This window comes from Acanthaster planci, linkage group LG06, assembly GCF_054643075.1.
Source record: "Acanthaster planci isolate LZ-2023a linkage group LG06, COTS_SCS, whole genome shotgun sequence".
Classification (NCBI taxonomy): domain Eukaryota; kingdom Metazoa; phylum Echinodermata; class Asteroidea; order Valvatida; family Acanthasteridae; genus Acanthaster; species Acanthaster planci.
In genome coordinates this window covers 18,671,639-18,685,245 of record NC_141782.1, presented here as the reverse complement: position 1 = coordinate 18,685,245, position 13,607 = coordinate 18,671,639, and the positions used below count along the sequence as shown (strand labels likewise).

At 42.0% G+C, this 13,607-nt stretch overlaps 2 protein-coding genes across 2 annotated transcripts in view; one reads left to right on the top strand and one right to left on the bottom strand.

Annotated features, from left to right (window-relative positions):
- Window positions 1-12,329, top strand: part of uba2 (ubiquitin like modifier activating enzyme 2) — a 43,360-nt gene extending 31,031 nt beyond the window's left edge. The window contains exons 10-17 of the mRNA XM_022242413.2: window positions 4,428-4,521; window positions 5,469-5,581; window positions 6,131-6,232; window positions 6,689-6,742; window positions 7,392-7,488; window positions 8,569-8,671; window positions 9,037-9,227; window positions 10,484-12,329. Of these exons, the coding sequence (XP_022098105.2) occupies window positions 4,428-4,521; window positions 5,469-5,581; window positions 6,131-6,232; window positions 6,689-6,742; window positions 7,392-7,488; window positions 8,569-8,671; window positions 9,037-9,227; window positions 10,484-10,710 (981 nt within the window). The 3' untranslated portion in view covers window positions 10,711-12,329. The remainder of the gene's footprint in view (window positions 1-4,427; window positions 4,522-5,468; window positions 5,582-6,130; window positions 6,233-6,688; window positions 6,743-7,391; window positions 7,489-8,568; window positions 8,672-9,036; window positions 9,228-10,483) is intronic.
- On the bottom strand, window positions 74-1,491 carry LOC147798914 (alpha-1A adrenergic receptor-like). Its single transcript, XM_087137787.1, has 2 exons — window positions 547-1,491; window positions 74-504 (listed from the first exon to the last, which is right to left on the bottom strand). Exons 1-2 carry the CDS (start codon window positions 1,034-1,036, stop codon window positions 74-76), a joined length of 921 nt encoding a protein of 306 aa, XP_086993913.1. The 5' UTR covers window positions 1,037-1,491.
- Window positions 12,330-13,607: the final 1,278 nt, after the last annotated feature.

Genomic DNA, 13,607 nt, shown 5'->3' with positions numbered 1-13,607 from the left:
GTCCGAGTCTCAGTGTTTGTCACCAGGGAAGGGAAACTTGAGCATTGAGGAGACAGGCTGAGGGCTTTATTGCCTACTCTGTTGGGTGAATGCAGGAATTGCACTTCCCGGACATTGTCCCCAAGCAATTAGCCGCCATACCTTGAAGTGTCTGCCGGAATTCCTTATTTCTGTAACCGAATATTACAACATCCAGCCAGTTATTAGTGAAATACAGGCAGTGCATAACTCTGATCACGCCTGGCTGGTAGTAGATACCAAGCTCACCGAGAGTGCTGATTATCGTGGCTGGTAACCAGCCCACCGCAACTGCCACAGACATGATTACAACCCTTGCAAAAGATTTGGTGCTGGTTCTCCGTACTGGAAAGCCTTCCAATGCCGGTCGGTTCTCTTGGGCGATGCGCCGTGCCTGGCGTCGAGCAATCACCAGAATGTTCAAGTACATAATCAGGATGGAGACCAGTCCAAGAAGGGCAAGGATAGATACTGTATGGTCTAGTGCTGTGACAACTGTATTCACGCACTGGAAATCAGCATATGGACTTCGGTCGCTAAGAGTAGTGCCTAGGATACAAACTGTTGCAACAGCAGTCCAACTGCTGAGAACAAGGATTTTTGATCTCTGGGTTGTTACCAAGCATGGATAATGTAGACAGTAGGCAATAGCGAGGTACTGATCGATGGTTAGAAAGAACAATGACAGTAAGCATTGGCAGTAGAACAAGTATACCAAAGTTGCATGCACGTAGCACAGAAAAGACCCAAAAGGCCAGTATCCAACAATGAGTGAAATCATATCTGGTACCATGTCAAAAATACCGGTACCGAAGTCAGATACGGTCAGGGAGACCATGAAGATCTTGCTGGTGGGCTGGATGTTGGTCACTCGTCGTAGGACTACCAAGCACAGTGGGTTGAGGGTCAATATTAGGATGGCTGTTGGAATGTAAATTGCCACAGTCAGGGTCCTCAATACTGTCCATTCTTCCTCTGAAAAGGCAAGCATGTCACCCAAGCTTGCATTGTTAGCCATTTTGCCCTATTTGGAGCTGTAACTCTTGAGTTCTGATCTCAGAATAATTGTGTCCTCAGCGACAGACCACAACTGAACAGCATCTGTGGCTTTTCACAGGGCAGCAGTGTGACACTGCGAACCTGAGAGGCAGCCCCCAATTGGCATCAAAGTCTGTGGCAAGTGGGATGTATTACGTACACATGATATTTTCCTGTCATACACGTAATTGACAAAGGCAGTGTTTCTAAATTACATAACATTTTCCTGCTCCTGAGGTACCCTGTTGACCCTTGTCATTGTAGATGACAGGTTCATTGTTACAGCCTTTACAGCAATATCTTTCAAGATGACAGCTCGTCAGTCTAGAGAGATCTGACTGTAATAACATTAAAATGTAGAGCAGCAATAAAACTTCAATTGAGGTGCTGGGTAGTCCAAGTAGTGATGGCTCTACTGCCTCATTTGCAGATTTGACTTCATTCTGGTACACATGGTTGTTAAGTAGACATAAAAATGGAATGTTGAAGTAAGACTTAACGTATAACTGAAGAAATTGGAGATCTGTTTATACCTCAAAACTGTCAAGTGCAATCCATGTACATGTCTTAGTGTAGAGAAATGTACCTCCAGTTAAATATATAGGTACAATGTATGCTTCTGAGTAATGCTTACTTGCATTATGTGCTATCAAAGATCTCTTGTTGTCTTTTCTTGTGAGTTGACCCAATGCCTACTGGTCTTGGAATCAGTTTGCTGGCTTTGCTGGGGGTCTTTATTGTCTGATGCTTTTTTTGCCTAATCTGTTAAGTGAATGAGAGCACTGCATTTCCCAGCCATTGCATGCAAGCCAGAAGCCACCACTTCTCGAAGTGTCTGCCGGAATTCCCGATTTCTTAGTCCAAAGATTACAACATTCACCCAATTTTTGGTGAAATACAATACGTTCGCAACAATGTCCAGGGTGTCTGGGTAGGAAGTATCAAGCACATGGAGAAACCAGATTATGATGGCTGGTACCCAGCATACTGCAACCACTGCAGACATGATTGCAACCGTGAAGAAAGATTTGGTGCTGATTCTTTCTGGTGGAATTCCTCCCTCTGCTGGTCGGTTCTCTTGGGCGATGCGTCGTGCTTGACGTCGCGAAATCACCAAAATGTGCAAGTACATAGCTAAGATCAAGATCATTCCCAACAGAACGAAGCCAGATATTGCTAAGTCCACTGCAACGTTGAGTGTATTGTTGCATTTGAAACTGCTATATATGCTTGTATCACTAAAAATAGTGGCTAGGATAGAAATTGTTAAATTGGTGGTCCAGCTGCAGACAGTGATTCCTCTTGCTTTCTTAACCGTCACCAAGCGCGGATAATGTAAACAGTAGGCAATGGCAAGGTACAGGTCAGTAGTTACGAAGAAGAGCGACAGGAAACTCTGGAGGTAGAACAGGTTGAACAAGATGGTACGTAGGTAGCACAGAAATGACCCAAAAGGCCAGTATCCAAGGCCACGCAAAACAGTATATGGTATCAAATCGAAAATACCATTACCCATGTCTGAGACAGTGAGGGATGTAATGAAGATCTTGCTGGTGGGCTGGATGTTGGTCACTCGGTGAAGGACCACCAGGCACAGTGGATTGAGAGTCAGTGTTAGAATAGCAGTTGGAATAAAAATTGTCACGCTGATGGCGCGCAGCACTGGCGAGTCATCCTCTTGAAAAGTGGTCATATCAGTGCTTGCATTGTTTGCCATTCTGGATCACTGGAGTTGTAACCGATCGGTCCTGGTGGTTGTGTTCTCTGGGACTCAACAAAATGAGTTTTTGTGACTCCTTACTTGTCGGAAATTCAAAACTGTAAACCCGAATGCCAGATCGTAATTGAGGTAATGTACAGCAGACAACAATGTGCATGCACCAGTACTGTTTGTATACATGTAGACCTGATCTTTTCTGCTCAATGAACCATCAGTGGCCTTCCTGTAATTGGTCCTCAGCTCTTACTCCTGTGGTCTGGTTCCTACTGCTGCTTGAAGCTAACAGGGATTGATGAATACAGTGGCCCTGACAGTACTTTATTATTGATTTTTGTCTGGGTCTAGAGTTAAGACCCTGACTGATGAGATATGGAGGCAGTGTTTGGACTAATGACGGCCGAGACTATAGTCTAGGGACCTACATGTATCATGTTGCCTGTGCACTGGTGTGACACTGATGGGATGTGACATTCTTGTTAGTGTTTTGGCTTTTTTGTTGTAGTATCTCACTGCAAGAGCTTGGAACAGTGTCGTTAACTCTGCTCACCCCTGTTCTGGATGCCGGTTGTTAATCATGTGTCCTTTGTTCAGTGCATATTTTATCAAAGAAATACAGTACTGTTCATATCGTGTGTTGTCACTTTATAAGCACACGTCCTTGAAATACATGTCGTTTGTCTCTCAACAGAGCCCAGCTTGATAGATTCCATTTAGCTAGAGACGCATGTTGCACACATCTCCTCTGTTCACACACCTGTTGACTTTTCACCTAGAAATTTATAAGCATGGAAGTATTCCTGAAGGCAGTATCTTCTGATTGTGATGTACATGTAAGCTTATAGCTGGTGAGGAAATACTTGTAATTGGTATAGCCATTTCGATGCAAATATGCAGCAAAACATCCTTCACTTTGAATATCAATATTTGGCCATCAGCACACTCTACTTCACAATTGAAATGCAAGGTTACATGTAAGTGGTCCAGAAGCCCTGGGCACTGATGTTCCGTGGTCCCTATGTAAAGGCACCATGCAGCACTGTTGTCATTGTGCTGGTTAATGCTTGAGCCTCATGTTGTTGCTAAACTGTACACTTCAATATCAAAACTTCAAAGTGGGAAGCACACTGCGTAGGCCCTTGTTAAAATCATTTCTGAGAAAGTGTTACATGTTGGCTTATTATCGTCATGCACTTCTACAACAATGAATCACCCGAACAAAGGAAATTTAGGCCAGCAAAAGATGACAAATATTCCAGCAACTTGTTTGGGTGGGTGTTTGTAATGTGGGTGGGTGTAATGCAACACCGAGGTTCCCTGGAATGGGGTCACAGTTTTTCCTCATGAATATGAAAAACCTGCATTAGCATAAAACCAACAAGGCACCAAAATACCTTTCAAAGACAGAAACATTGAAATTCAATTTAAAAATGAAATACAAAGGTGTATTTCCAAAGGCATTGTTTATTTTTAAAATCACAGCTCAGAGACTCTCTAGTTTCCAAAAGAGGTTTAATTGGAACCTTCTTTATGACCAGCATGCATCTCTGCTGTAATATTAAACCAGCCTGCATGTACATACATGTTGCTTATGGAATTGTGTTCAGTTGAATGAGGCTCAGAAAAAGAATGTTTGTTTCATTGTATTTTGCAGGATGACGAGGCAGCAATGGACTTCGTAACCTGCACCTCCAACATCAGGGCCTATATTTTCGGCATTGAAAGAAATACACGGTTCACCATCAAATGTAAGTTTTGCTTTTCAGTATCTCATACCATTGTTAGGGATGCATAGCAATTGGAGAAGGACACTCGTCTGTCATACCTGACGTACATTCACACCGGCAGTGCTTGTCATATTCATGAGGTCACCAACTGCTTAGTTTAAGAATATACACTTTTTCATTCATGGAGGTGAGTTGGCAGACAAACTTATCCATGTACATTAGCTAGCTGGTATTAAATGTTGGGCAGGCGTAACATTTATGATAAGAGTGTCCACAGCTCAAAGTGGTGGTGTCCTTGGGTAGGGCACTTTGCCCTCATTTGTTCCTCTCCATTGAGAGTCGCAGTACCATCAGTTACTGGGTGCAACCATTGATCAACGTACTTTATCCACGAGGAAAAGAATGAGGCCATGTCTGAATTACTTTGCTGGGGATAAAGACTGCACATGACTGGTGGCAGTGGCTGCAGCCTTTGGCATAGCCTCATGTTCTTCTAAGCCACAGCCAAGTAATTGGGACGCAATCCACCATCATTCGTTTCATGCTCCAGACACTGGAAATGAAACTTTAGCCTGATGTTGTGTATTGGCTTGAGAGATTTGACTTTATTCGCTCAATTGATTCATACTGATTCACATTGTCTATACTCAAGCCACCTGCCCTCCTGTTCTGAGGAAATACAAGAACAATTTTATTTTGGCCAGGCCGTTTCACTTGTAGAAAATGCAACTATACTGTACACGTACAAGCCCCCGTACTTTACAAAAATCTTGAATACCGGTATTTAAAATCTTTACATTTCCTCCTTAAACATTGAGCACAATGGAAAAAAAGGTTCTGATAACACTGAAGGGTATCGCTCTGAAACAATTTGAGTGGACAGGCAGTTTCAATATTGACATGCAGAATTTTTAACCCAAGATGAAACCACTTTTCCCAACCAATCCATTTTTGCGATTTCATCACAGCCATGGCAGGGAACATTATTCCAGCAATAGCCACCACTAACGCTGTTGTGGCGGGCCTGATCGTCATGGAGGCACTCAAAGTTCTCCAAGGCCGACTGGACCAGTGCAGAATGGTGAGACCCCAACCTCCTAGTATGTCCGTCGTTTCAAGTCTCCACTAGTCACTCACAATCGTATCCCAAGTCATCCAATCTCAGGTCACAAGTTGTTTGTGTAGATTGTAAACCAAGATTCCCTTTGTCTTTGCACACCTCCCATTATTTATGTCTTGACTTGTGTGATCTGACCAATGACATATCCAGGAGGAGGGTGGGAGAAGTTGTCCTTCTCCGCTCCTTGAAGATCTGGGTTTTTTTTTACTGAAAGTGACCACACTTTAGAAACAGTTCTGGCATCTTTGGGGGAGAGGATTCTTTTGGGGAAGATGAAAAAAAAGCAAATAGTCATTCAGGGAAATACTGCCTACTGCCATTTCAGGGAAATTCTGTCCTTTCCCTGAACCCAGAACCTTGATATACCTTTGGATTTAATTGTGACCGTGCTATGATTAGAACTCTAACGTAATAGCGCTACATTTGTGTTTTTGATAAAAACATAAGCATGCGAAAATATAAGTTGCCATTTTGTTTAATTTAGCACCTCCTAATTCGTATTTCTTTCAGATTTTCCTGAAGAGGACGCCAAACGAGAGGAATAAACTTTTCTTGACGTGTCCACTGGACAAGCCCAATCCAAAATGTTACGTCTGCGCACCCAAACCAGAGGTACGCATCCAGGGGCCATTTCCTTGGCTCTTGATCTTGCTAGGATGGTTTGTGGCTTATGTGCATCACTGTTTCTACACTTGTAGCCCAGCAACATGCTTTTCTTCATTACTTCAAGTCCTGTAGCCAGGAAGATAGGTGCATAGAGACTTTGGACAAAGGCCAAAGCTTCTGGGGCAACCTAAATAAACAAATCAGATATCATGCCATATTACTTGTCACGTTGCCCAACTTTTAAAAAGGAAACAAACCAGATTTTCATGGGAAATCCCTGAATGGGAAGCATTTGAAATTGCAGTAAAGAGAGCGAGTCAAAATGTTCTTTATTAAATTCTTGGTTGGATTAAACATTACCTTTTAAACGTAGCATGAGACATTGATGAATAGAAGTCTGTTGGTTTTTTTTAACGTCTGTAGAAAAGAAATACAATTTACCATTACATTATTTGTTTCCAGGCCTCAGTCAAGGTAAACCTGAATACCATGACGGTCAAAGCTCTTGAAGAAAAGGTTTGTATAATTGACTGCGTTGTACAACGTCCTGTAAGGGGTAGGGACATTTCAATCAATAAAATTCTTTTAAGAGTACTTTGGAATGGGTTAAAGCCTGCTTCTTTCAGATGTATAAAGCATGCAGTGCTGGTAATAGTATTTCACTGAACATTTTGTGGCTTGACGGAGATGTTGTCAGTTGCTTCTTGGGGTAAATTTGGACCACAGTTTTTCAGGGGGGGTCACCTACAGGCAAAAAATGGGCACGGACCTCTTCTTGGGTGGGCGTGCCTCCATGAGCTCCCTCTCGAATTGTTACACCAGTCTGATTGCCGATTTCTGAAACTGCAACGTCAGCACGCTTGGTAATCTGGGACCCATTTAGTAAGGAGTTTTTGTCCCTTAGCTCACACCAACACTACCAACACTGCCATCACATGGCAAAGCTAGGAGTTAGGACTTTTGAACAGTTGGAACAGAATTTCTCATCCTTGATTCCTTGATACCGTAAAATACTTACAAGTGAAAGGGACTTGCCTCATAAATATGTATGAGGTGTAATACCTCCAATTTGTTTGTTTGGGGGTTTTATTTTGGTAGTTTTGGGTAACATGAGTAAGGCCTGCAGTTGTATGTAAACATCAATTCTTTTGCCTCTTTCATTCAGATATTTAAGCAAGAGTTTGGGATGATAGCACCAGATGTCGAGATCAACGACGGCAGGTGCTCCATCCTGATTTCCAGTGAGGAAGGAGAAACAGAAGGTATGCCTTACAACCTGCAAGAAAGGAACTATTAATGACAGTGCACAATCTCACATAGCAGAGCCAGTGATAGGAGTCAGGAGCACGCACTGGTTTGTGCACCTGTACTGCACATTTCATGAGACCAATTTTTAACTTAACCCCTTCGCCCCGGGAAGCAGGATTCACCGCCATAAAAATTTAGGTCCCTCAGCCTTCTTTTCAGCTATTATTCTCAGCCCAAGCTCGAGCAAACACGGTGAAAGAAAGCATACCCTGGCTCTTGTATATATGGTGATTGGCCTTTGTGTGTTGCCAAGAAATGAAAAGGCCGAATTTGCATCATAATCACCAGCTTCACAATAGTCCCCACTTTGAAAAGAGGCAACGGGAATGTGGAAGCGTGAATAGAGCCGCATGCCACCGAACAATGAGCCTTTTCACTGTATAAATCAAAGCGTGCAGAGCACGCAGGGCCACACACCGAGAATTTGCGGCTTGGCAGGTGATCTTTGTGGCCAAACGAGGCTGGAATTCTGGGAGTCAGCTTTCAGAAAAAAGTCCCGGCGTCAAGGGGTTAATATACCCAAACCAATAGTGTGTACAGACGAGAGGAATTCACCTAAGCATGAACCCATCGTACTCCCATTATCTTTATCATTTCTCCTGACTACACAATGCCATACCATTGTGGTGATATCCTTTATATCTAACAGCCTCCGCATGAAGAGAGCAGTTGTGCGTAGTGTCCATACAGTGATGCATGTTAGTAACGCAGTTTTGCAAATTCTATGTTGTGTGGCTAGTGTGCGAAGCACTTGCCGGTCCCGGGTTAAATTGGCACCCTGAGCGACATATGAACACGGTTGTTCGTTGGTGTATCTTTACACCACCGGGGTTTTCTCCGAGTTCTTCGGTTTTCCTCCCTTACTGAAATCGGCACTTTTGATCTCTGGTAGTTGCTCTGTGAGCAGATGTGGATCAATTGGTGGCTGCCCTAGGCATCTTTACATAGTCTTGATTAATACCTTTCCTACGATAACAGGTGTGCATGTTCATTCTCACATATGTTTTTTTTTTTTCTTTCGTTTAATTCCTCAGAGAACAACTTTAAGGTGCTCAGCACCTTCATGAGGAGTGGTGTTCAGCTCAAGGCCGATGACTTCCTGCAGAATTACCAGCTGACGCTGAATATAACTCACTGGTCAGTGCCAAGATATTTATGTTCTAAACTAACAGCCCTGAATTCTTCACTGGTCAATAATTGCCATACACTACACGAGGAGCTACGAATAACCTAGACAAATCCACTTTGCACTTGACGGCAGTTTCCGTCTCAGTGAGGGTTGATGTTAAACTACATTAACATGAAACTCTATGCAAAATATACCAAAGCAAGGAATGTTTGAATCTAGCCTGAACATGAAGAGTTTACATATTGATGGATGAAGCCAAACTTTGAAAAAAAAAAAACAAGCCCCAATGTGCAGTGCGCCTTGTCTGAAAATGAATATTGTTCACCACAGTGTGACCTTGTCTTTGATGCATTATAAATGGATCTCACCACAGTGACACCCTTAAAGATGACAAAGAGTTCGAAGTGGTGGACAGGTCAGCAGCCTCCGAGCCCCAACCCTTGCCGGATGGTGAGAACCAACTTTCTGGAACCGGTGACGATGCTCAGCCGGGGACCAGCGCGAATGGTATCCAGACTTCTATCACCAGTAGCACCACCAATAGTCAGGCTGGGCCTGCGCCAGGTACAGAGTTGATTGTCCATTGTTTCGGCGACATTGGAACGACAGCATTAGGCTGCTACAGGTGACATCTTGCCCCTTCCCCACCTACCTGGCTGAAATGTCCAGGCGAAGCCAGTGTGAATTCACTTGTACTCTTAAAGTTCCTGTTGTCAGTATTCATTCAGTTCAACTACCAAACACCTATGCTACGCCTGCACCATGAGCTGAAGCACTCACCTTCTCTCAAATGTCAACACTCAAGATGCAACTGAAAAGATTTTCAGTATTCATCGAGAAAATTGGGATTATAACGGGGGAGGTTGCAATATTCCACACATCTTGCACCTCTCTCTGCACCGTCTAGGGATGTCTGTAATGGTGGCTATGTCGCCAACAAGTCCAGATGTGAAACTAAATACGTTATTTTCAGAGTTTTAGTTGAGACCACGTAAGATCTTCTCAAGACCACACAAGACCAGCACAAGACCAGCACAAGACCTCCAATCTGAATTCAAATCACAAGCTGTTCAAATGAACTGCAACAAAAGCATTCCTTTGTCGTTGTTCTCACAGTTACTTTTGGTTGGTCTTATGCCTGATTTTGTGATGGTCTCGACAGCAACACTGGTTATTTTCAGCCGGGATTACCTGACGAAGGCCTGTTCCTATTCCTTGCTTGAAAGACAAGCCTTTCTTCATTCTCTCCGGATTCAAGACTTGTAATTCTTATCACAGTATTTAAGAAAAATGAACTTGGAGCAAGAAATTGCCACATGGCTGAACTGGTCAAATTGTGGTGGTGGGCATTCAAGGGAGGGGCATTTGGCGCAGCATTTTGGAACATTTGGCAAGGCTTTGTTGGATGAAAGCTGTTGACAGAGGGAACCACCCCCCTCTGTGGTTTTTGTGGTGTTTTTAGACTCTCAGGAAATCTCAAGATGTGTGGAGGTGCTTGGGTCATAGACACTGGGGCACCCTGAGCCGCATTTCATGCATGATATAACGACATAGAGTTTTAGGTGGAGCAGAGGTGGAAATGGACCAGTTATCCAAGGCAGCGAAATGGATTTTTTTTTCTGTAGTAGAATCATACCTTAACAAAAAGTTGGTAGTACCATTTCTAAAAGGCTGGCACTTTCGATTTTAAGCATAAAGTTTAAACATTTCTTTTCTAAAATGGGTACCACTTGATACACCGCCGGAGGGACAACTCTCCAGAAATATCTTGGTATATTGATACGTAGACATAACTTTGGACTTTGGTTATTTTTTTTAAGGTGGAGACGATGAAGATGACGAGTTGGTCATGGTCGATGAGGAAGAGGAATTAGAGCAGGCCTCGGCCGTTGAGATGGCTCAGCCTGCCGGCAAGAAGAGGAAACTGTCGGCCGATGAGGGCAACTCCACGATCACAGCACCCCCCATGCCAGCCAAGAAAGCCAAGATGGCGCAGCCCGCTAACGTGGAGGACGAAGATGACGACCTGGTTGTGCTGGATGATTGAGAGAGTGGCAAACAAAAGGGGAGAGAGGAGGACTGAGATGATTAAAAGTCTTTACAAAGGGACTACTTTCAATGGGAGAATTGAAAAATGGTTTTAGAGGACACTAGAATGCAACTTTACCATGCATCTGTGGTTACATATGTTCCTCTATAATGCAGATGCTACAAGGTTGTGCTGACAGTGTTCAGAAGTTGGTCGTGTGCCCCACACCACATGTGTACTTACGGCATCTGATGTGCGACTTCTACTCTTGCATCATGTTGCTGACAATCAGGATTTTATCGCAACTCTTGGGAGATTGAATAGCAATGTCAATTAAGAGCGCTTCGTTGTCTTCACTGAGTGTTCTTTTTGCACCCGTTAAATGGGTACATTGACATTTGTAATTTTGTAGCAAAACATGTTGAGAAATATTTGTTCTTCAAAAGTTCCTTGTCTTTCTGAATTGTTTTGAGTTTTTTTGGCGTCGTCATTACTTTTAGAAGCATATAGGAACCTTTGAGAACTGCTGGTCAGGTTTCTATCATTGACCTTTTAGTGAAATACCAATTGATTTTGCCTGATACCCATGATCTATTTTGTGCATAGGATACCAGGCAGATTTGGTTATTGCTCTAGAAACCCGAACCCCCCCCCCACAGAGCAGTATTAAAAACAATTCATCATAGTTTGAGAGAGATAGAATTAATCACTTGTCTCGAGGCAAAGGCTGATTTGACTTCTGATGTGAAGCCTGCATTAAGGAAGTTTCTAATGGTAAGCAAAGCTCTGCCGGTAGCAAATTCTCTCACCAAAAAAATTCTGGGAACCAACCATGAATAGAGTACCTCGTTGCTTTTTTACTGATCCCATGTTGTTACTACAACAAACCTTTTTGTCTGTGAAGGATATTTACAAAGCAGCTATTGATGATCCCAGGCCTGGCCACAGACTCTCCAGCTTGGGGTCACATGCACAAAACAGGGTTTAAACTCTCTTGTTTGAGTTTAATTATTCAAAAAAAGGACTGGATTTCCTTCGATAGGCTTCTTCGAAGGTCTATATATGTAACTACAATGCTTTAGGTAGGCTGTATGCATATTTTCCTCATGCCTCTTAACAGTGAAGATCTGAAATTTTCATTTGAGCGAGAGCAGTTTTCAATGTTTTTGCTGAGCTGTTAGCGCCCATTTTATGTAGCATTGTACATTAATGATGGTCTGTGTATTTATTGCCAAAAGTACATGTGATAATCTTTATACGGTAGCTTATCGGTCATACACAAATTATGTCGGCAGTCCATGCATTTTTTGCAATGTTTGTATTGTGATTTTAACAAATGTGAAACTTGGTCTCACTGTCAGGGTTTAGATCTTTGCCATTTAATTCTTTTGTAATTATATAAAAGGGTTCTGATTATGCAATGGTGAGAGTATGCATAATCTTTCTTTTAGCCATAAAGCTACAAAAAAAAATCAAAAAGGTATTTGAAATACTTTTGGCATACACTGTCTAGTTGAGGTAATGGGTCAACATTTTGTGAAGTGGTCGTATGAATGGATAGTTTTTTTTACTCTATAATTATGATTAGTTTGGGTCAGGTATTGTTTTTGCATTAAACAGCACAGGGAGAAAAAGTAGTCCAGTTTTCATGGTTTCGTTTTTTGAATTCTTCATGTTTTGTTCAGTATTTGGAAATTTGCTCAGAGCTTTTTTTATATAGAAAATGTTACTGTGAACAAAAACCCACAAGAGATGGAACTAGGTCATGAACTAATACAGGCAATATAGCTCTATAAGGTCGAGTTCGGGCGGCCTGTTGTTGACACTAGTAGGCTAGTAGCCCATCATCATTGGGGCTTCCAGCTCTTATGCACCACGGATGTTGTAAAAATTTTAAGTTTTTAGGACATCCGTGTGGAGCACACACTAATTTTTAGACTCAATTTCAGGTTATCTTCACATTTTGACACCCATATGTTAACCGCTCTCCAAAAAAGGGTAATGAGTCGTGCAATATCAAAACATGTTATGGCCTATTTTATTTAGAGAGGGAAAAATTTCTTCGAAAATGTGATTTTGTTTTTTTTTTCCTTTAATGCTCCTATGATATTTTATGATATTTACATTTTCAGAATTTGTGACTACAAACATGGATACCAATGAGTAAAGATGAAAAATGGATCATTCAGTAGGAAATCCTGTATAGCATTGTGTTTCCAAACCCTACACTTTATGAGCTTTTGCTTGAAAAGCGCTTTTATTGAATCTGAAAATGTGGATATTGAAATGTCTATACACCACACCGTAACGCAGTGCACTACAGTGGTCATTCATGTAGCATGTGATGTGATGAATCCAGTCATATCAAAAACTCATAACCTGAATCTGTCGACTTATTACCCATTTTTCTAGAGCCGGTCACATATGAGAAATCTCTCTCACACAAAACTTTAACAATGAAAAACAAGTAATTTGCTCAGCACGACTGTGTCTGTCGTCACTGAAAGCATGTATGCCGGAACAAAACAGCTCTGTTCATACAAAACAACCTCCATTTAAGACACTTAATATCATCACTTTGATTAAAAAAAAGAAACACCTCATCTTTTTGTTTTTTTAAATGTCACTAAATTTATGATAGAAATAACGGGATTCACAGCCCCGTTTATGATAGACTAGGTTTTGTTGGGTATTGCGAATTAATATTCACTGTGGAGCACTTGATAATTTTGATGTTTTCATTCTAAACAAAAACAAACAAAAAATAGGACAGAACGTTGACTAATCAAAATTGCTGTGTAGTTGGTTTGGTTGAAATCACTTTTGCTAATATCATTCGTCTAATGAAGCAAGGAACTGCAGCTCGAAACTTTTTGGAAAGTCAAGATGTCAACCCCCCCCCTTCTTCGGTCGAA